General features: G+C 56.3%; 1 protein-coding gene and 1 non-coding gene across 3 annotated transcripts; both read right to left on the minus strand.

Moving 5' to 3' along the window:
- Positions 1-601: 601 nt before the first annotated feature.
- On the minus strand, positions 602-14,368 carry NPR1 (natriuretic peptide receptor 1). Of its 2 annotated transcripts, none has more exons than XM_013049908.2 (22): positions 13,437-14,368; positions 12,699-12,898; positions 12,208-12,321; positions 11,634-11,769; positions 10,792-10,883; positions 10,058-10,193; positions 9,744-9,828; positions 8,862-8,982; positions 8,154-8,228; positions 7,982-8,059; positions 7,485-7,589; positions 7,155-7,229; positions 6,903-7,059; positions 6,463-6,618; positions 6,122-6,290; positions 5,376-5,522; positions 5,159-5,282; positions 4,964-5,032; positions 4,556-4,730; positions 4,271-4,369; positions 1,740-1,831; positions 602-1,542 (listed from the first exon to the last, which is right to left on the minus strand). In XM_013049908.2, the coding sequence occupies exons 1-22, from the start codon at positions 14,143-14,145 to the stop codon at positions 1,480-1,482; spliced, it is 3,177 nt and encodes a 1,058-aa protein (XP_012905362.1). In that variant the 5' UTR covers positions 14,146-14,368; the 3' UTR covers positions 602-1,479. The 2 variants fall into 2 exon arrangements, with proteins under 2 accessions (XP_012905362.1, XP_004780428.1); XM_004780371.2 differs by having other exon boundaries at positions 7,155-7,226; positions 13,437-14,366.
- A 7,175-nt stretch (positions 14,369-21,543) lies between these two features.
- On the minus strand, positions 21,544-21,615 carry TRNAM-CAU. Its single transcript has one exon. It is a non-coding gene; the product is annotated as a tRNA-Met (tRNA).
- Between the last annotated feature and the right edge of the window lie 138 nt (positions 21,616-21,753).

Consider the following 21,753-nt stretch of genomic DNA (forward strand, 5'->3'; position numbering starts at 1 on the left):
GAAGAGGCGCAGGGAGGTCGGAGGAGGGGCCTGTCTGCACTTGATGGATAGCACTGGAGAAATGTCTGGCACTTTCTTTCCCCGTGGGGGAGGTGAGGCTGCGGCCACCTCTCCCCCGCACTCATTCGCATTCCTGCCCGCCTGCTCCGGAAGGCCTTGGGTGGGGCTGCAGCAGGGCGAGCTGGGAGTCATCTGGCAAACTCTCCCGCACGCGGGCTTACACCGGCCGGCGTGTGAGCGGAGGGGCAGGTGGAGGGTCCAAACCTCAGCCGGGGTGAGAGGGTCCATCCATCCGTCCTGGCTCACAGGCCTCCCCAACGCTGGGGGTGTAGCAGTGCTCAAGCTGCTGTGGTCCGCGGACCCTGGGAGTCCTCGAGACCCTTTCAGTCGTCCGATGAGGTCAAGACCCCGCACAATCCTACGATTGTGACTTGACAGGTACACTGACCGTAGGAAGACAGTGGGGGAGACTGCTGTGTCTTAGCAGAAACCAAGGCAGACACCGAATGACTCATTGTATTCTTCATTACACACACTGGCAGCAGAAGAAAATAAAAATTAAAAAGCCAGTTTTTACTAAGCATGTCCTTGACAAAAAATATGAACATGTGATTGGTTTATTATAGTTATTTAAATGCGTTAATAAGGACTTGTTTTAATTTCTAATATGGTATACATGAATAGATTTAACCCACATAAACGAAAACTCTTTGAGGTTCTCAATAATTCTGAAGGGTGTAAACAGGTCCTTGGACCAGGAGTGTGAGGGCTGCTAGGGGGGAAGTCACAGGCTGTCAGGTAGCTGAAGGGGGACTGAGGCCCTTTGCAGATACTGTATTCCCAGCTTAAGAAGTGGTCTTATTTGGAGTAAAGGGGGGAAACCACAGCTATGTTTTCTGGGAACCCACTCTCCTTCCAGAGACATTCGCTAGAATACAGATGTGAATGGCCTCTGCTCGCAAGAGAGACAAGACATACAGGCCCACAGCCCCTCCAAGCTTCCCCTCTCTCCTGTGTACTGGATCCAGTTTTGGGGGCGGAGGGGGACACAGGCATGTTTGTAGCCCAAGTGGAGTAGGCCTAGACATGGATTCCCCTCATGGCCTTTTCCTGTTGCCTCTAAGGTGGCTCTTCTCCCTCCCCAAAGAAGTCACAGTGTACCAAGTTTGACAGAGTGCAGGAGACAGGATTCAGGAGCCCACACCCTAGCCTGGCTTGAGTCAGGATGGAGGGTGGGTACACTTGTCTGTGTGTGTGCCACTGGGCATGACTGTGTGCTTTGGTCCAGTTCCATGAACTCCCAAGTTCTCCCCAACACCAGTCCTCCTGCATAGGTTGTATCTGGTGTCTCCACTGGGTTAGCATAACTGAGTTGTTCAAACTACTTCTCCGATCCTTTGGCAATGGCAGGGCTGCTGTGGGTGAGGCTGAGGTCTGGCACCAGGAAGGGGGGCGTGGAAGGCCAGGAGGGGAGGCAGGTCAGCCTCGAGTGCTACTCCCCCGCTCCCCGAGGAGCCAGTAGGTCCGAACTTTGCCTTTGCCCTGGAGGGAAAAAGAAGAGGCAGTTGGGATGGGGAGTAGCACACCTTACCCACTTACCAAAATGAGAGGAGAGTCTTAGGGATGGGAGTGGGTTGGCTGCTTAAGAAGGGGCCTGGGCGGGGATAACCTCCCCCCCCCCACCCCGCACCGCCCAGGGACTCCAGGGGATGGCGAGGGCAAGGGGCTTTCTTCTCTACCTTCATTTCTACATCTCCTCGGAGCTCCAGCTCAAAACCACCAAACTCTTCTAGCACAGCCTTGGTCTCAGAAGACAAGTGGATCTTCAGGGCTGGGAAGAATAAGGGAGAAGGAGGGAAGGTGGGGTATGGAGAAATAGGAGCAGGACCAGAAGGATGCTCTCCTTCCTTCCTTTTAGTCTAGAAAGCCTCTGAATTCAGAGTCCCACTCCTCCATTTGGAGTCTGACCATACTGGCCTCTCCCTTAGAATTCTAGACTCTATTGTCCGACACAGTAGCCACTAGTCACCTGTGGCCATTTATATTTAAATCATTTAAAACCAGGGGTGCTTGGGTGGCTTAGTCAGCTAAGTGTCTGAGTCTTGATTTCAGCTCAAGTCATGATATCTGTATTGTGCGCTGCACGGGGCTCCACACTGGGTGGGCATGGGGCTTAATATAAAAAAAAAACAAAACTGGGTCGCTGGAGTGGCTCAGTCAGTTAAGTGGCTGCCTTTGTCTCGGGTCGTGATGTCAGGGACCTGGGATGGTGTCCCCACATCAGGTTCCCTGCTCAGTAGGGAGGTTGCTTCTCCCTCTCCCTCTGCCTCTCCTCTGGCTGGTCCTCTCCCCCGCCCCTTGGACTCCCTCTCCCTCTCTCTCTCAAATAAATAAAATCTTTAAAAAAATAATTAAGGGGTGCCTGGGTGGCTCAGTGAGTTAAAGCCTCTGCCTTCAGCTCAGGTCATGATCCCGGGGTCCTGGGATCGAGCCCCACATCGGGCTCTCTGCTCAGTGGGGAGCCTGCTTCTCTGCCTACTTGTGATCTCTGTCAAATAAATAAATCTTTTTAAAAATTTAAAAAAATATGGGGCGCCTGGGTGGCTCAGTGGGTTGAGCCGCTGCCTTCGGCTCAGGTCATGATCTCGGGGTCCTGGGATCGAGTCCTGCATCGGGCTCTCTGCTCGGCGGGGACCCTGCTTCCCTCTCTCTCTCTCTGCCTGCCTCTCCATCTACTTGTGATTTCTCTCTGTCAAATAAATAAATAAATAATAAAATCTTTAAAAAAAATTTAAAAAAATAATTAAGGGGCGCCTGGGGTGGCTCAGTGGGTTAAGCCTCTGCCTTCTGCTCAAGTCATGATCTTAGGGTCCTGGGATCGAGCCCCGCATCGGGCTCTCTGCTCCATAGGGAGCCTGCTTCCCCCTCTCTCTCTGCCTGACTCTCTGCCTACTTGTGATCTCTCTGTCAAATAAATAACATCTTTTAAAGAATAATTAATTAATTAAAACTAAAAATTAAAAAATTCAGTGCCTCAGTTGCACTGACCACTTTTTTTTTTAAAGATTTAGTGATTTATTTGAGAGAGAGAGAGAGAGAATGTGCGCATGAGCACAGGGAGGGGCAGAGACACTCTCCTGCAGACGTCCTGCGGAGCAGGGAGCCTGACTCAGGTCTCCATCCCACAACCCTAAGATCAGGACCTGAGCTGAAATCTAGAGTCAGACCTTGTTAACACCTTGTTAGGAACATTAAATTTAATGCTCACGAAATCTTTAAACAGAATCTGGCGCACAGGAAGCACTCTGGTAAGTGGTTGCCGTAACTTACTGAACTCAATACTCATTTTAGGGCTGAGGGAACGGAGGCCTAAGGGAGGAGATACACCCCACCTGCAAGGTCAGATCTAGGCCCCTACTCCTGACCTGGTATCCCCCACACTTCTTTGAACTTGCCCCGCTGCTCCTGGTCTTGTTGAATCCTTGAACCATTTCTGAGAACAGGATCCTTGAAGACTGACCTCAGGGAGGGGCTTTCTCCTCCTGACTGCTCCAGGCAGTGCCCAGGGAGAGTCTGCTGAGCCAGAGCCCTTGGGGCTCCCAAGTAGCCCTTCTCCTGCCTTGAGGCTTGGATGGGGTCTGCATGAGGCGCCTCTGGTGGGTCTGGGTCATCGTAGCACCCCGAGGCCCAGCACTTGGCAGTCACTCAGTACAGGTCTAACGGAGTTGCTTCGAGTTGAGCATAGCAGGAGACAGCCCGAAGCAGCACTGGGGAAGAGGGAGGGTCTGCCCGCACCAGGTGCCTACTGAGAGGGGGGGCTGTGCTGGCTCTTCCACAGCCCTGAGACAGGTGTCACTTTGCAGATAAATAGCTGAAGCTCAGAAAAGTCCAGTGACAGTTATACCTGGTCATGTCATTTGGGTTTCACACCTAACTCTTCTAAGGTACGTCTCTTATTCTCATCTTACAGAGAAGGAAACCGGAGGCTGGAGGCACAGCTGTGTGGGTTGTGGAGTGGAGATTCCCACCTCAGCAGCGGTTGCCTGAAGCCCTCCAGCACAGTCGAGAGGGCTCAGAGGCACCGAAGGACAGGCTCCCCTTGGGGAACTGCTGAACACAGCCCAGAAAAACTTGGAAGCACTTGGCAGGAGTGGGCTGGCGCTCTGACAGCACTGGAGGTGATGGGCCCACACGAAGCCCAGGCCGGGTCCCAGCGCCCTGGGTGGGGTGCCCACCCGCCCTTTCCGGCTGCCTGCGGCAGCTGCCTCACCTTCCCCGTTAGACTCCATTCTGGAGGCGGTGTTGACCGTGTCTCCGAAGAGGCAGTACCGGGGCATCTTCAGCCCGACCACACCAGCGCACACAGGCCCTGCGGGGAGCGCAGGGTGGCAGCCGGGTCTGAACGCAGGGTGGTTGCTGGGCAGGGGAGAGGCAGGACCGAGGCCCCTGGGAACCAGGTGTGTGTGTGTGTGTGTGTGTGTGTGTGTGTGTGATGGGGGCGGTGCGGGGGGGGGGCGGCCTGGGGACAGTCCCGCCCTCGAGGAGTCCCCCTCACCCGTGTGGATGCCGATTCGCAAGCGCAGCTCCTCCTGCGGCCGATGGCGGATGCGGAAGGAGCGCACGGCGTCCAGCAGCGCCAGCGCCATGCGGGCCACCTCCCGGGCGTGCAGCAGCCCGTTGCGCACGGGGAGCCCGGAGACCACCATGTACGCGTCGCCAATGGTCTCTACCTGCGGGGCCGCCCAGGATGCACGCCCTGAGCGCTGGGCTGGGCCGGGCCCGGTGCCGCCCGCACACTGTGAGCCCCGTCTGTGTTTCCGCGCCCCCGTCCCCTGCGTCCTTGCTCTGCCTGGTCCTGGGGCTCTGGGTGACAGTGTCTGCCCGGGTTTCATGGGCCCCTCTCTGGACGTTCTCTGGCGTCCTGCCCTTCCCCATGCTCTGACCCCGTCCATTACCACCTCACCTTGTACACATCAAAGTTATCTATGACGGCATCGAAGCAAGTGTACAGGTCATTGAGCAGGGTGACCACCTGGAAGGGATAGGGAGGAAGGACCCCCAGCTGGGATCGAGTGGGAACAGTGGAGCCAGCAGGCAGGTCCGACGGGGCGCAGCTTGCAAGGCCAAGCACACGGGCCTGGTTTCCGCCCGGCCTCACCTGCATGGGCGTGCTCTCCGCGGACAGGGCCGTGAAGCCCACGATGTCACTGAAGTAGATAGTAACACTGTCAAAGGCTTCTGCCTGGACCGTCTCCCCACGCTTCAGCTGCTCAGCCACGGAGCTGCAGGGTCAGGGATGGGGAGGGGATCAGAGCATGAAGGGGGGATCAGAGCACCAGGGGTGGCGGGGGGCGGGGCACGGGCGAGGCCCTCACTGCGGCAGAATCTGGTAGAGCAGAGCCTCAGCTCTGCGCTTCTCCTCCAGGTAGGCCTGGGTCCGCTCCTCCACGAGCCCCTCCAGGTTGTTGGCATACTGCTCCATGCGGGACAGCAGGTTGTCCAGGATGTTGCTGCTGTTCTCTCTGATGCCGGGGTCGGGGGACAGGGATGCAGTGAGAGGAGCACCCCGTGGAGCACCCCCCAGCCCTGCCGCACCCACCCTGGCACTCACCCTTCTCAGGATTCATGTCAGCCCACCCCCCAAATGCGGTGGGGTCCCAGGAGAGGGTTGGGGTTGGGGAGCCTGGCGGGATGGGTGTGCTGGGGGAGAGGGCGGGAGGAAGGTTCCCATCTCTGAGACCCCCGAGTCTGGCCTGGAGAGACCTTGGCTCCTTTGTTCATCTTGGGTGAAGACAAGCAGGTTAGGAGGCAGAGGAGGTGGAGAGGGTCGGCCGGAGGGAGGATGGAAGGTGGCCCGCAGGCCCGCAGAGGGGCGTGGGGAGGGGCTGCTGGGGCACACTGCCGCAGGGAGGGCCAAGGGCTCGGGTGGGGGCCCCTGTGGAGGGGTGGGAGGCCAGAAGCCTGTTGGCTCTGCTCTGCTGCAGAGGAGGGGATGGTGGGGGGGCAATGTTGGTGGGGGGAGGGGCACGAGAGGTTGGGGATGATGGGACAGCTGATGGGAGCAGCCGGGCAGGGCAGCCCTGGGGGGGGCTGTGGGGGGGCAGGGGAAGGCGCCAACCACCTGTTGAACTTGCGCAGCATCAGGCGAACCTGCTGGAAGGTCGGCCGCTCCTGCGGCTCCTCCGCCCAGCACCGCTGCATCAGCTGGCCCAGCTCCTCCAGGCCGCTCTGCAAGGCCAGGGAGGGCCGGAAGGGGGGTTGCTCCCCCCGGGTCACGCGCTCCACGATCTCTGCGCAGTGGGGAAAAGTGGGGCTGAGGTGAGGGTCCTGCCAAGGGCCAGGGAGAGCCCGTGCGGAGGGCAGAGCGGGAGCAGGCCCGGGCAGGGAGGGCATGACTCGGAGTCCCTGGCACAAAGGCTGGTGCAATTGGGGTAGGGCTAGGGGACAGCAGGGGTCTCTCACCTTTGGGGCTGAGGTCCAAACCTTCCACGTGGAAGACACCGCTTCTTAGGGCAATCTCCTGAAGGATGATCCCGAAGCTGTACACGTCCCCTGCCTGGGAGCCACGGGCAGGGGGTGAGGCCATTCGCAGGAGCTCAGGGGCTGTCCACAACTTTTCTGCAGGTCAGAGGTCAGGAGTCATGGGGCGAAGGGCCTTAAAACTAAGGGATGGGGGAAGCAAGGTCCTAGAAGATGCAGCCGGAGTGACCTGGAGTCATCACACCAAGTGGCACAGGGAAGCCTCGGGACCACTGTCAGGCTCCCCTTTGCACTGGAGGATGAACTGAGCCCGGAATCAGGAAAGGCCTGCTGAGTCCTAGAGAAGCCAGACATCAGGCCTCCTGCTGGGCTGGGATTGGAAAGTTGGGAGGGGGGGTCTTAGGGTTAGGGTTAGGGCTCACTGGCATAGAGGGTGTGGCCTTGCTCTGGTTCTGGGTCCCTGAAGCTTTCCAGCCCAAAATCAGTGATCTTGAGCACGAAGCGCCCGTCTACCACGCAGTTGGATGACTTGAGGTTGCCGTGGGAGCAAATGGCCCCACTGTGTAGGAACAGCATACCCTGGGGAATTTGGGGAGGCAGAGGCCTTGGTATCAGTGGGACCTACAATTGAGGCTGAGCAAAAGCATGCTTGGCCCCTCCCCCACACGTCCCACCTTGACGATGTCCCTGGTGAGAGAATACCGGAACATCCAGTCTAAGGTGATGCTCTCGTTTTCCAGAATGTCCTGCTGGGCAGTGAGAGTCAGGCATGTACCCTGGGGACTCCAGGGCCAGTTCGGAGGCCAACTGACACAAACCCGCACAGCAGGACAAAAGCCTTGGATTTACTCCAGTGCGTCTGCACCCCCCACAACCCTACCCCCAGCATTTTACAGATTAGACAAATAAAGGTCAGAAAGCCAGAGAAGCTTGCCTGGGGTCATGGCCAGTGGGGGACAGAAGCAGGGCTAAACCCAGATCTGCTGACAGTCCTTGTCCCTCACCTGCAAACTCCCACGGGGACAGTACTCTGTGAGGATGCAGATGTTGGGGGGGTCAGTGCAGGCGCCCACAAACCTGGTCAGGTGTTCATTCTGTACATCCCGCATCTGGATGTGATAGCCAGTATCAGGAACCCGGCAGAGACCTCGCTCCTCACCAGGTGCCCCCCGCCCCTTCAGGGACCCTCTCAGTCTTCTTAAGGCCCTATTCACTCTGCAGACAAAGTCTAGGAGCCTGGTGATTCCCACCCGTGCTCTGAAGAACACTCCTGCCTCCCCCAGAATGTGCTCCCTGCTCACTCTGCCTCCTAACCCTCCACCCCCCAGGGGCATCCAGTACAGCTCCTCAGGGACCCCCTCCATGGTTCCTCCACTAGTCTCTTCCCTCATTTAGGACCCTCTCCCCCGCGCACCATACGTAAGGGTCCATTCCTTTCCTGGCATACCCTGTCGCCCTCCCATGACCCTCCCGTGGCTGCCGCCTCACTCCCCCACATTACATGCTTCAGTTCAAACAGGACTTTTCGCGTCAGCTCAATGCGCTTACGATTCACACGTTTCACGGCCACGAGGTTGCCCTGGGCAAGGAATGGAGGATGTCACCAAGATGGCCCTGTGGTGGGGACCGCCCTGTGCCCTGCCCCAAGGATGGCAGTCTTTCCCCTGGCCCACCTTGTAATATGCTGTCCTGGCAAACACTTGGAACTGGCCCTCTGTGGTCAGCAAGGAGCCGTAATTGGAACCTCTCTGGAGGGATGGAGAGCAGGAGGGGTGGTCCTGCTGCGAGCCTCACCGCAGGTGCCGTTCTCCAACCCGGTGGCCAGAGCTCTGCCCCGCCTTAGCCTGGTGTCAGCCTGCTTCTCTCTCCACATCATAAAATCCTTCTCTGGTTCTTCCTTTTTTTTTTTTTAAGGATTTTATTTATTTATCTAGTTATTTATTTATATTTTTTAAAGGTTTTCTTTCTTTATTTGACAGAGAGAGAGAGAGTGCGCAAGTAGGGACAGAAGGAGAGGGAGAAGCAGGCTTTCCACCAATCGGAGCCCATGTGGGGCTCAAGCCCAGGATCCTGGGATCATGACCTGAACTGAAGGCAGATGCTTAAAGACTCAGCCACCCAGGCGCCCCTTTTTATTTCTTTTTAATATGTATTTTCCCAAACACTATTTCTGAATCTTGAAAGCCTCCTGTGAAGGAAGGCTCTGTGGGCATAATTGTGATCTGAGGTCCTCTCACAGGGGCAGGGAGACTCACCCCAGGACACACAGCACGTGAAGGCTGAGCTGAGACTAGAACCTTGCTGTGGGCCCCAGCCCCCAGGCCCTGTCACCGAGCCCCACACCCCACCCTCCCACACCTTCCCCTCACCCCTGCTCTTACCCCACTCAGGGTCAGCCGACTACCCGCACTCCGGAGATTCCTGTCCAGACCGCCGGGCTGCACGTCCTCCCAGCGCACCCGCCACAGCTCGGAGGCCAGTTCCTTCTCCAGCTGCATCTTCCTGGGGCAGCAGACCTCTCTCTGAACCCATGTCCGATCCCCTGGCCCTGGGCTGGGCAGCTGAGCGGCCCCTCCTCTGAGCCCTGGGACCACCGCAGGTGCCGACAGGGGTGGGGGACAGGGGAGCCCCTTCCTCTATCAGCTGAGAGTCAGGGGGTGTGGGGAAAGTCCTGCCTGCCCCACAGGGACCTTGGGCAGTCACTTCATGTCTCTGAGCCTCATGTCCTTATGTCCAAGTGTCCTGATTTGGGCACTGGTGACCTCGACATTTATTTCAAAGCATTGTTATAAGAATGAAAAGAAAACAGCGTGTGGCAGCGCCTGGCCCATCGTCTCAGCTCAGCCAGCACTGATCTTCCCTCCCTGCATTAATGTCTGCATTCCCGTTTGGCTCCCACTGGAAGGGGGGAGTGGGGCTCCCTCACTTCCCGCCCCTGCTCCGGGTTCAGCACCCCTGCTCAACAGACTGGGCCCACTGCCTCAGGGCCACCATTCCCCATCAGGTCTGCACATCTGACGGAAGGAGACACCAGCCCCCAGGCCAGAACCCACAGGCCTGTGATGCCCAACCACTCTGCTCTTCCCCGGTGTCCCCGTCCCTTCCAGGCCCTTCTCTCCTCCCTGTGTCCTCCGGCTTTCTAGCCTCCTCCTTCCTCATCTCCTGTGACCTTCCCTCACTGTCCTGCTCCTCTGCCCCCTTCCCTCCAGGTCCCTGCTGCTTTCTCCACTAGTCTCACTCCCCACCCTCATCCCAAGACTCACCTGTATATGAAGAAGGAGACAGTCAGAATGCTGAGCAGGGAGAGGCTGCCCACCAAAGCCAGCACTTCCAGGGTGGAGAAGTGATCTGCACAAGCGTCCAGGTTCCAGCAAGAGAGATTTGGGTTAGAGAGCAGGAGGGAGAAACTTCGAATAGTTAATCACTGAACCAGGAAGATGGATGCAGGGAGGCAAAAGGCAGGAGGAGTGTCTTCGAAAAGCCTCCATGCGGGACAGGGGCACCTGTCTGACTCCTGAAGCAGGGGAAGAGACAGTCTGTCTCCAGAACCAAGGCCTGGAAGGCATGAGGCAATCACCTTGGTTGCAAGCTGGGTCCTCATTGTCAAAGCCGCATTCGGGGGTGTCGGGAGGAGGGTGCCCCAGGGCCCAGTTCAGTTTGCGCCCTGGCACAGCCACCAGCTCCTGGGAAGTCCCATTGTAGTTCAGAACAACCTGCGGGAGGGCAGCAGTGGAGGCGGGCGAGGCCTGGGGTGCCGCCTCCTGTCCCGGGGAGCAGGGCTGCCTCCCACTCACCCCAAGTGGGCTTTCTAAAGAAAACTCCATGCAGAACCCCAACTTGACATTCAGGGCGTTTATAACCTTGGGCTGAAGCACATAGGCAGCAGGAAAAGGCAATGTTCTCAGTCCACACTCCCAGGCCTAACACAAGTATCCCTTCTCCAGGAAGTTTTCCTGGATGCTCTGCTCCTCAGGGCTTGTGGCGCCAATTCCTTCCTGTCCCCACTGAATGTAGAGAGTTATATAAGCCCCAGATCAGCCTGTCTCTGGGGGAGAGGGTCCTGCCTGTCTGAGGAGACATGGACTTCCTGAGGGTAGGGCTGTGCACCCTCCTCACACATGGGGTTCCCCAAGGGCAATGCCTATGGGTCCCTGTCATTCTGGCTGCTCCCCTGGACTGGAGCTGGGTCTCTCATCCAGGGATCTCCAAAAGTGATGACTGAGCAGAAATGCCCTGGCACAGCTGTGGGGGAAGGCCAGAGGACAAGAGGTCAGTGCCAGCTGGCACCGTCTTCTGGGGGCACAACCTTACCCTGAAAGTGCCCGTCTCAGGATGCATATCCCAGAGGGAGAAGTCGGTCTCCCGATCTCCATTGCTGTCCATGTGCAGGTATCCTGCCACACCTGGGGCATGGGGGGAGAGGGCTGTTTGGAGAGAGTGCCAGCTCAGCACTCTCCCCTGGGTCTCTATCCCTCGGTCCTCTTTGCCTTGCCCTCCAAACACATGAAATAGTAACAAAGTGTTCACAACATGTGTAATGACAAAAGGGACATATGTATCAGCAGTAGGAATGATTGAAGTTGCGTACATAGGAGGACATTTTTTTAAAGATTTTATGTATTTCTGGAGAGAGAAAGCAAGACACAGGGCGCCTGGGTGGCTCAGTTGGTTAAGCCGCTGCCTCCGGCTCAGGTCATGATCTCAGGGTCCTGGGATCGAGCCCCGCATAGGGCTCTCTGCTCAGCAGGGGGCCTGTTTCCCTTCCTCTCTCTCTGCCTGCCTCTCTGCCTACTTGTGATCTCTCTCTGTCAAATAAATAAAATCTTTAAAAAAAAAAAAGAAAGCAAGACACAGCATGAGCGGAGGGGGAGGGGCCACGGAAGAGGGAGAGCAGACTCCCCACTGAGCAGCGAGCCCTGGCTGGATCCTCAGGGCCTGATAACCCAGACTGAACCACCCAAGCACCCCACTTAGGAGGCCTTCTAGAGGGAGCTAGGGAAGTGGGGAAGGAGGCCCAAGGGAAGCTGTGGAGCTTCCTTATATAAGGACAGACATGGTGAGTAACACCCCCCCCCCCCCCCCCCCCGGCATCTCATGGCCTCCTGCATGGGGTGCCCAAAGGTAGCCTATCTCTGTCACCTCCAGCCCCTGACCTCGGAAGCTCCGGTTCCACATCCGCTGGGTGACGGCCTCCCCATCCATGACAGTTCCCCCGTGCGCCAGCGTCTCTGTCACTGCCTGGACATAGAGCAGGAGCCCGTCGTGGAAGGCTGCTGCGATGGTGTTCACCTGCGGCGGTGAGCAGAGCTTGGCTGGGGTGGGATGTACACGGGGTGCTGAGTGGGTGCTGAGTGGGGCATCGTGGAGGAGGAGGAGGAGATGGAGGGTCCTGGGAGCTCGGAGGAGGGCAGGAGAAAACACCTCCACAGGACAGAGATTTTTCTACTAAAAGATGCCTCTACCAATCCCTCTGCATCCGAATCCTGCTTGGCAGGTAGGGCAGGACGTGTCATCCTCATTTTACTGCGAGGATCTGAGTTTCAGAGGCTGAACAACTTGTCAGTGTCCCTTCTTGGTCATCCCGAGGAGTGGGAACTGGGGGAAGGGGAAGCATGGGAGGCCTGGGCATGCAGAGATGGCTAAGAGGACAGGCAGGCTCCTGGCAGAGGGCCAGGGTGGGGGTGCGGGCTGGATGTCCATGCTGGAAGGTCCCAGGATCCTTCCTACCAGGCCATCCTCCACTGTGAAGTTGAACTGCTCACGGGCCAAGTGTTTTAGCTGCTGCAGGAATTCCAAGTACTCGGGATTACCGGGCTCTTTGTACGTGATGATCTTGGCAGCCTGAGGAAGGGGTCAGTGGAGCGGGGGAGCTGGGAGCCGATCCAGTCCTCCCAGTACCCTGGGGCCCACCTCCCCCAGTGCGGCTCTGCTTCGCTCAAGGTCAAAGTGGGTGGGCTCCGTGTCGTGTGTGAGCAGGGGACCCCGGGGAATGACTTCTTGAGTTCTGCGAGTCTGTGCCATCTGAACACTCTCCCACCCCAGGCCCATTCCTCATCTTTTTAGCCTCCTGGCTCTGAAATCTCCCAGCCCTCCAGCCACCCCTCACTCCCCTCCTGCCCTTCCTCTCCTGCCTCCCTGAGCAATCAAGAGCCTCACCCAGAAACTGGGTGCCACCAGCTCCAATTTCCACGGCCTGGGCTTACAGCCTAGACACTCACCTGAAAGGCCCGGTGGGCACGGATATCCTGCCCATCCCCCCTCTCCCAGGGCCTGTAGGGAGCAAGGCCGTGTGCACCTTGCAGGCTTTGTCCAAAGAGGTCCAGGTGGAAGAACACGTAGTCCTCCCCACTTAGACCAGCTTCCATGGCCAAAAGCATCAGCGTTCTGAAGGCATCTGGGGAGCTGCATATGTAGATAACTGGGGAGGAAGGGGGTGGTCAGAAAGAGAGAGAAGCTGGATCCCGGCGGAGTGGGAAGGAGGAACTCGGGGAAGGAAGTGCACGGACTCCACGCTGGTCTCGGCCGAGGCTGAAGGAAGGTGGAGAGGGCTGGGAGGGGTCGGTGGGTGGGCGGGAGGGAAGGAGCCGAGACAGGGCGAGCCGGCAAAGCCGAGCCAAAGGTGAGGAAGGTGGGGTGAACCCGGGAGGGAGAGGAGGAGGCGGGCCCGCTGGCAGGGGGCTGGCAGGGGAGAGGCAGTGTGGAGGAGAACATGGAGGGGAAAGGCTGCTGGGAGGCGACCGAAAATGGAGGAGGAAAGGAGGGCTGGGCGTGAAGCGGGACCTACGAAGTGTCAGGCGGCCGCGAGCGCTTTCGGCGGGAGGGAGCGGTGGCACGCGGGCGGGGCGCGTGGGAGCGCAGGACCGCGGCGAGAGCGCGCGGAGGAGGAGAGAGGAACGGAGCCTCCGGCCGAGGCTGCGGGGCGGTGGGGGAAGACCCGCCCGCGCCGCCCCCCTCACCTCGGCCTTTGCGCCTCACGGTCCGCAGCAGCAGGGCATAGTGGTCCAGGTCGCCCTCGGCGAACTCCAGGTGGTCCACGGTGATGTTGAGGCGGTCGCGCACGCGCATGTACAGCCCTTCCACCACGAAGAAGCAGGGCTGGTCGTCGCCCGGCCGGTAGGCGTAGAGCACCAGCGCCCGGCGCTCCCAGCCCAGCCGTCGGTGCAGCGCCGCCACCAAGTCGCCCAGCTTGGCGTGGCTGGGCCCGGCGCGCGTGGTCAGCGCGTACTCGTCCTTGGCCCCGAAGCCCAGCGCGGGGGCGCCGGCGGTCAGCAGCGGCACCCGCCAGTGCGCCGTGAAGCGCCCCACCGGGGCGGCCGCGTACACGCACCCGGGGCCCAGGAACACCGCGGGGCTGTGCTCCCACTTGAGGTCCACCGCGGCCAGGGGCGCGGCGGTGTCGGAGCAGACGCCCCTCGAGTCCTCGCTGCTGCCCAGCACGGTGCGCACCGTCCAGCCGGGCAGCAGGTCAGGCCGCGCTCGCACCCCGGCCAGGGCCAGCTCCACGGCCGGTCCCACGCGCGCCCACGACCACGGGTACGAGGTGTTGGCCAGCGGCAGCACCACGGCCACCGTCAGGTTGCCCGCGTGGCCGCCCGGGAGCAACGGCAGCAGCGGCAGCGGGAGCAGGAGCAGGAGGGCTCCGGCGGGGCGGCCGGGGCGCAGCATGGCTTCAGCCCGCGGCTCGGCGGGCGGGCGCTGCCCCTCTGGCCTCTTCGGGGCCCTGCGGTTCAGCGGTCCCTCGCGGGCATCGGGCTGGGCACGCCGCCCCCTCCCGCTGCGTGGCTCGGTGTCGGCGGCGCGAGGGGCGCGTGGCGGGCGCGGCGGGGCAGGTGGGCGCGGGCAGCCGAGCGCCGGGCCCCGGAGGACGAGCGCGGCGACCGCGCGCGGGCGCGTGTGTCAGGAGGAGCCGGCGTTGGGGGGAGAAGGATGCGAGAGGGCGCGAGGGAGGGGCGGGGAGTGGAGTGTTTGTGTGCGCGCGTGAGCGCCTGGCCCGGGAGGGTGCCAGCAGGGGCGTCCGGCCGTCCGGGGGGAACGGGGGAGGTCCCGAGCCGAGCTCCGAGCCCTTCCTCCCGCCGCTTCCCCTCCCAGACTCGGCGACCGGCGCTTTAACCCCTTCGTCCCCTCCCCGAAGTCGCGGACAGGCCCGCGCCCCCAGCCCGCGGGCTCTCCCCCGAGACCCTCCGCGCCTTCCTCTTCCGAGAGCGGCGCCCGCACGAGAGGCTTCGGCGCTGGGATCGCGAGCTGGACCAGAGACGCGCGTGGGGCCCGCGGGGGCCCTTTTGCGCCCCACCTCGTCCCTCCCCCTACCTGGTTCCGTTTGGGGAAGAGAGCTGTGCGGGCGCGGGGTCTTGGCAAGAAGAGGCGCGAGTGGACGGAAGTGTGTGTGTCTGGGGGTGGACGGGAGGGCGGCGGGTTTCTGGAAGGGCGTTAAAGTAGGTGAGCCCGGGGTCCCCGTGACCCAGTCCACCCAGGACCGCCCCTGCCCCCACCTTCCAGATTGAGCGGATTCTTGGAGAAAATGGGCCCAGTGGCAGGGCGGAGTTAACCCTTTAGTTCCCGAACGGTTATGGGAGGGGGAGGAGAACGTGCGGTGGCTGGAGTGGGGAGGAGGTAGGGTGGTGACCTCGGGGCCGCTCGCGGAAGGTGAGCGAGTTTGCTTCGGGTTGAGGGGGTTGTTCAAATGGGATTTGCGGTGACGGTGGGAGATGCCGTTGGCAAGGACCGGTGGAGGCGTCCACTGGGGAGAGGGGCTGGGGGGCTGGGGGGGGGGGTCCGGCCGCCGCACCCCCGCGCTGTGGCATCCGTCTGCCCTCTCGTGGCCAGCGGGGGTCACTGACGCAGCTGCGCCGCCGCGCGCTCCGACCCTGCGCGGGGACCGAACCCAATCCCGGAGAACTCTGCCGCAAACCGACCGGCTGCGCCGGCGAAACGCTCAGGGCCTGAGGGTAACTGCACGCGTCGATGTGCCTTGGAGGAGGAGTCCCCTGCTCGGGACGAAGAGCCGCCGTGTAACCTGACTGAGGACCTCAAAGAACGAAGGATAAATTGCTCAGAGGCTTAGATGGGACTTCGCTTGCTTTGTGGGACAGGACAATCTCCAAAGAGAAAGAATTCAGCAAAAGCAGAATGATGAGCGAGGTATTCTGTGCAGAAAGAGCAGAATACTGAATTATATTCCCTATATCAGGAATTTTTGGAGAATTTTAGGACCATTTTTTCTTAGGGTCTAGAACAAATAGTAGTAGCCCTGGCAGCAACTACAGATGGCAGGAATGCTTGGTCTGGCCTGCGTTCTCTTTCTCTGTATTTGACGTCATCGCCTACACTCAGCCATCAGTAGGTGAGGGCCGCCAGCCTGGCTCGGTCAGCAGAGGGCGGGACTCTTCTTTTTCTTTTTCAAGATTTATTTATTTATTAGAGAGACAGAAAGAGAATGGGGCCTAAGGAGACAGAGAATCTCAAGCAGATTCCCCACTGAGCATTGAGCCCCTCACAGGGCTCAATCCCAGGACCACCAGATCATGACCTGAGCTGAAATCAAGAGTCCATGCTTGGGACGCCTGTGTGGCTCAGTCGTTAAGCCTCTGCCTTCAGCTCAGGTCATGATCCCAGGGTGCTGGAATCAAGCCTGGCACTGGGCTCCCCGCTCAGCGGGAAGCTTGCTTCTCCCTCTCCTACTCCCCCTGCTTGTGCTCCCTCTCTCACTGTGTCTGTCTCTGTCAAAATAAATAAATAAAATCTTTAAAAAAAAGAGCCCATGCTCAACAAGTTGAGCCACCCAGGCACCCCGGGTGGGACTCTTGATCTCTGTGTTCTGAGTTCAAGCCCCAAATTGGGCATAGAGCTTGCTTGGTAAATAAATAAATAAAATCAGCTCATGGCACATGAGTATTTGGATTTCTGAGTTGTCTTGAAATATCCGAGAGCTGGCAATAGGTAAGTCCTGCACTCCTTCCTTGAGATGAGTCTGGTTCATCACAGTTCCTACCCATCGTGTTCACTCATTTGCTTTACCTGCCTGGCTGCTGTTGAAATTTTCAATCCTGATCCATGATATCAGGTGTGTGCTTGTAGGAATAACTGAGGAGAGGGGCGCCTAGGGTGCCTCCGGCTCAGTTCATGACCCCAGGGTCCTGGAATCAAGCCCCATGTTGGCCTGCTTCTCCTTCTCCCTCTGCTTGTGACTCCCCCGCTGGTGCCCACGCGCATGCATGCTCTCTCTCTCTGACTGAGGAGAGGCAAGAGAGGGCAGCAGAGGGCAGGTCTTGCGAGCTTTAGTGTGATAGGCATGGTGTCTCTGTCCTGTATGGGGGTGGTCCAGAGGCTAACAGAGGTACATAGGAGATCGGAAAACTTTTTTGGAGGGGAGCGGCCTTTTATTTTATTTTTTCAATTTTATTTATTTATTTATTTAACAAAGAGAGACACAGCGAGAGAGGGAACACAAACAGCCGGAGTAGGAGGGAGTAGGAGCCGGAGAAGGAGCCAGAGAAGCAGGCTCCCCGCAGAGCAGGTAGCCAGGTAGCCGGATGTGGGGCTTCATCCTGTAGGGACCTATTTTTTTTTTTTTTTAAGATTTTATTTACTTATTGGACAGAGATCACAAGTAGGCAGAGGCAGGCAGAGAGAGAGGAAGGGAAGCAGGCTCCCTGCAGAGCAGGACCTTGGGATCATGACCTGAGCTGAAAGCAGAGGCTTTAACCCACTGAGCCACCCAGGTGCTCCTGTAAGGACCTATTTTATATTTCTATTTTAGCCAGAGGCTTTCATTGAGGTTAAACAATAACTTTGTTGTTTAACCCTTAAACAGTCCCTGCTCCCCTTCCCCCAGGGGACTTAAAAACAAGTCCCGGAAACCAGCCTCAGGTAACATAGCTCAAATACAAGGGTGGTCAGGCCAGGTGGAGACATCTGATCAGTGGGGGCACAGGCTGTCTCCTAGCTACCAAGGTGATGGGCTAGTTTCCATGGCTACTGTGGGGTAAATTGTAATTCAATTAGCCACCTGTTTGTGGCCAGGCCCAACCACTTGGCCTTTGCTCTATAAATGTTAGTCTGGAAAGCAGGGAGGGGTCATCCTCTGTAAGGGGAGGCCTCCACCGGTTTGACGGTGGGTCTGATTTTTTTTTTTTTATTTGACAGAGAGAGAGAGAGAGTAACATCACAAGTAGGCAGAGAGGCAGGCACAGAGTGGGGCTCGATCCCAGGACCCTGAGATTATGACCTGAGCCAAAAGCAGAGGCTCAACCCACTGAGCCACCCAGGCACACCCGACGGTGGGTCTGATTCTTGATGCTTGGCGTGACATAAAGCTTTGCTTAACCTTCGCTTTGTATCAGTCTCGCTCCTTTAATCACGGACCCATTATTGGGGTACCCATTTTTGGGGGGACCTAACAATGCCCGGACCCCAGCTGAAGGCAGACACTTAGGCGTCCCTGGGGGGAGACTTTAAAAAAACAAACAAACAAACAAACTAGTTTTATTGAGGTATAATTGATACAGCATAAACTGTACATATTTAACATATACAACTGATGAGTTTGGATATATGTGTACACTTGTGAAACCATTATAATATCAAGGTAATGAAAATATCCACCTCCAAATGTTTCCTTCTGTCCTCTCTCCCTCTCTCTCTCTCTCCTGCACGCGCGCACGCGCGTGTGTGTGTGTGTGTGTGTGCGCGCGCGCACGTGTTAAGACCGCCACATTGAGCAGGAGCCCAATGCGGGGCTTGATCCCAGGACCCCAGGATCATGACCTGAGCCTAAGGAACCTACGAAGGCACCTCCTTCTTAATGACTCTAAGTGCCTATATTGACAATCAACTGGACTTTAAGAAGAGAAGACAATGTACAAATAACTAAGGTTAGGTAACATTGACCCATTTGCTCAAGAGCTAAAGAAGCAGGTTTTTTGGGGTGGGTGATAACAGTTCTGTTTATTGGGTGTGAGGTGCCTGTGGAGCCCCCCAGTGGAGGGGTTCTATGGGCCACTGGATTAGTGGAGCTCAGGAGAAAAGACTGCACTCACACCTATCTAGCCATTGAGCCCCTCTTTCAACAATGGTGGCCTGAACAATTTATCCAGTCCCTGAGCTGAAGATGACTAAAAATGCTGGCTGAAATATTTTAAAAACTCAAAGCACTAATAAGACAGTGAGGAATTATTGGTGTTGAGAACATGAAAGACAGGAAAGCATGTAGGTGAGACCAGCAGTAGGACCACTTTCACCCTGGGGTCATTTGTGGATGAGAACTGGGGGCAAAAATGGGCAGTGTGGGGCAAGTGAGACTGAAATTATAGTCCAAATGTCCCCAAAGGTGAGAAAACTGGCAAACCATCTGCCGCTTTGGGGTTAGGATCCTGAAAGCTGTATTCCTGGGGGAAAGCTTGGAGTCAGGTACAGCACAAATAAATAGAAAATTCACACTCAAAATATTTAAAAAACAAAATTCAGAATCAATTATTAGGTCTAAGAATAAGTCAGACCCAACTGAAGAGCAAGTAATACATTGAAAGAAAAAACAAAGAAATTTACCCAAAATGAAGCACAGATTAAATGTGAATGAAAAACATAAGAGTGTTGGAGACAGAAGGGACACCATGAAAAAATCTGGTATAACTTTATCTGGAGCCCAGGAAGGAGGGGCTATAATGTATAATGTATATAAGGTAAAGAACATTTTTATCACCTCAGAAAGCTCACTCTTTTTTTTTTTTTAAAGATTTTATTTATTTATTTGACAGAGAGAGATCACAAGTAGGCAGAGAGGCAGGCAGAGAGAGAGGAAGGGAAACAGGCCCCCTGCTGAGCAGAGAGCCCTATTCGGGACTCAATCCCAGGACCCTGAGATAATGACCTGAGCCGAAGGCAGCGGCTTAACCCACTGAGCCACCCAGGCGCCCCAGAAAGCTCACTCTTGACCCTCTACCCGGGCCCTAGAGGCAGTTATGATCCTGATTTCTATGAGCACAGATTAGGTGTGTCAGCCTCACAGATTCAAGAAGATCAATAAACCTCAAGTAAGATTAAGATTGTCCATATTTCGACCCATCAAGGTGAAAGAGCAGGAAATTAAATCAGGCAAAATCTTTAAAATAGAAAAAAAAAAAGAGAGAGAGAGAGGATTGATTACCTTCAAAGGAGCAACCATTAGGTTGGCAAAAAAATACTTTTCACAGCAAAAATGGAAGCCAAAGATAGTAAAATAATATAATAAATGTGCTAAAGGAAAATAACTTCCAATCTAGAGTTCCTTATCCAGGGAAAATGTCCTTCAAAAAACAAAGGTGAGGGGTGCATGGGTGGCTCAGTGGGTTAAGCCGCTGCCTTCGGCTCAGGTCATGATCTCAGGGTCCGGGGATCGAGTCCCGCATCGGGCTCTCTGCTCAGCAGGGAGCCTGCTTCCTCCTCTCTCTCTCTCTGCCTGCCTCTCTGCCTGCCTCTGCCTACTTGTGATCTCTCTCTGTCAAATAAATAAAAAATCTTTAAAAAAAAAAACAAAAAACAAAGGTGAAAGGGGCACCTGACTGGCTCATTTGGTAGAGGACTGATTCTTGATCTCAGGCTCCTGAGTTTGAGCTCCATGTCAGGCACAGAGCTTGCTTCCAAAAAGAAAGAAAACATATACAGAATTGAAATAATGCACACGTCTACATCTACCAAGAGAAACAGATGCATCTAGCCCCACAAATCTTGTACAAAAATGTTATAGCGGCTCTATTCATAATGGCTCCAAGGTGGAAACAACACAAATCTGTTCCTGTGTGTCTCCCAGCTGGAGAACGGTTCAGAGGGAGGGCAATGGGACGCTGCTCATAAATAAAACCCAACAAATTGCTGATAAATGCAAAAATGTGAAAGAATCTTGAAACGTGTCAAGCAAGAGAAACTAGACAAAAAAGAGTACATAGACTGTGAGTCCATTTATGTGAAGTTCAAGAACAGACACACCTAATTTGTGCTCATCGAAATCAGGATCATAATTGCCTCTAGGGCCCGGGTAGAGGGTCAAGAGTGAGCTTTCTGAGGTGATAAAAATGTTCTTTACCTTAATTTGGGTGATGGTTACATGGACAGAATACATTACTCAAAATGGAGATGAAAGCTTAAGAACTGTGTATTTTGGTGTAATAAATTATACACCAGTAAAGTCCTTAAAAGAATTACACAACAACAATAGCATATAATTCTGGGGGGGAGTGACGGTGGTAAACAAATTATCCCTGCATTTTTCACCAGGAGGGCAAACGAATTGCACACAATTAGGCCTTGCTAAATCAAGGATGCATGTTGTGATTTTTAAAAAAAGATATTATTTACTTATTTGACACACAGAGATCACAAATGGGCAGAGAGACGGGCAGAGAGAAAGGAGCAGATCCCGCACTCTGGGACCATGACCTGAGCCGAAGGCAGAGGTTGTAACCCACTGAGCCACCCAGGCAGCCCCGCATGTTGTAATTTTTATTTTATTTTAATCAATTGACTAAAGAATGGGGTCAGGACCCGTGGGCAAAAAGCTGCTGCTGCATGTTGTAATTTTTAGAGTAGCCTCTAAAAGAGTAGAAAAAGTGGGTAACCCCCCAATTAACAGAGGCAGGTACACATAATCAGCACCAAAGAAGGCGAGAAGTCCGAGAAGAAGGACTCAGGAGGAACAAAAGCAGGGTCCCTGGGTGCTACACCAACGCAGGGGACAGCGCCTGCGCACGCGCGCTGGGAGCCCCTCCGGGGCGGGGGCGCGTCCGCGGCGGGGCGGGGGTGCGGTGACTTGGCGCGGGCGCTCGCGGGGTCTTGTCCCTGCCTGTGCTCGTTTATTCTGAGGTCTCTGTGGAAGGCTGCCTCCGTTTCCCTTCTAGCCGGTCATCGTCGGTGCTTTTCCCTCCGATCCACTCAGCAGAATGTGCTCTCCTGCCTCAGGTTTCTGGACTTTGTTGCCTGAAGTCCCTTCCTATTCCCTTCACTCGCTGATGCCAAGCACTGTCCTAAAGCCCGCATTTGCAGGGACGAAGAAGAGGGCTGTTGCACTTAAGACAGAAAAAAAAGACAACCCTGTAGCAGAGGATGGTTTCGATCCATCGACCTCTGGGTTATGGGCCCAGCACGCTTCCGCTGCGCCACTCTGCTACCCACAGGCAGGTTTTCTCCGGGTTCCAGAAGAAAGCTCCCAAGCACCTTCTATAACCCGCGCCGCCTAGTGTGTGGTTTAAAAAAAAAAAAAAAAATTGTCGCTGTCTCTAAATCCGTTTTCATTGGCTAATTTCT

Source organism: Mustela putorius, unplaced genomic scaffold (assembly GCF_011764305.1).
Source record: "Mustela putorius furo isolate JIRA1106 unplaced genomic scaffold, ASM1176430v1.1 tig00000997_pilon_pilon_pilon, whole genome shotgun sequence".
Classification (NCBI taxonomy): Eukaryota; Metazoa; Chordata; class Mammalia; order Carnivora; family Mustelidae; genus Mustela; species Mustela putorius.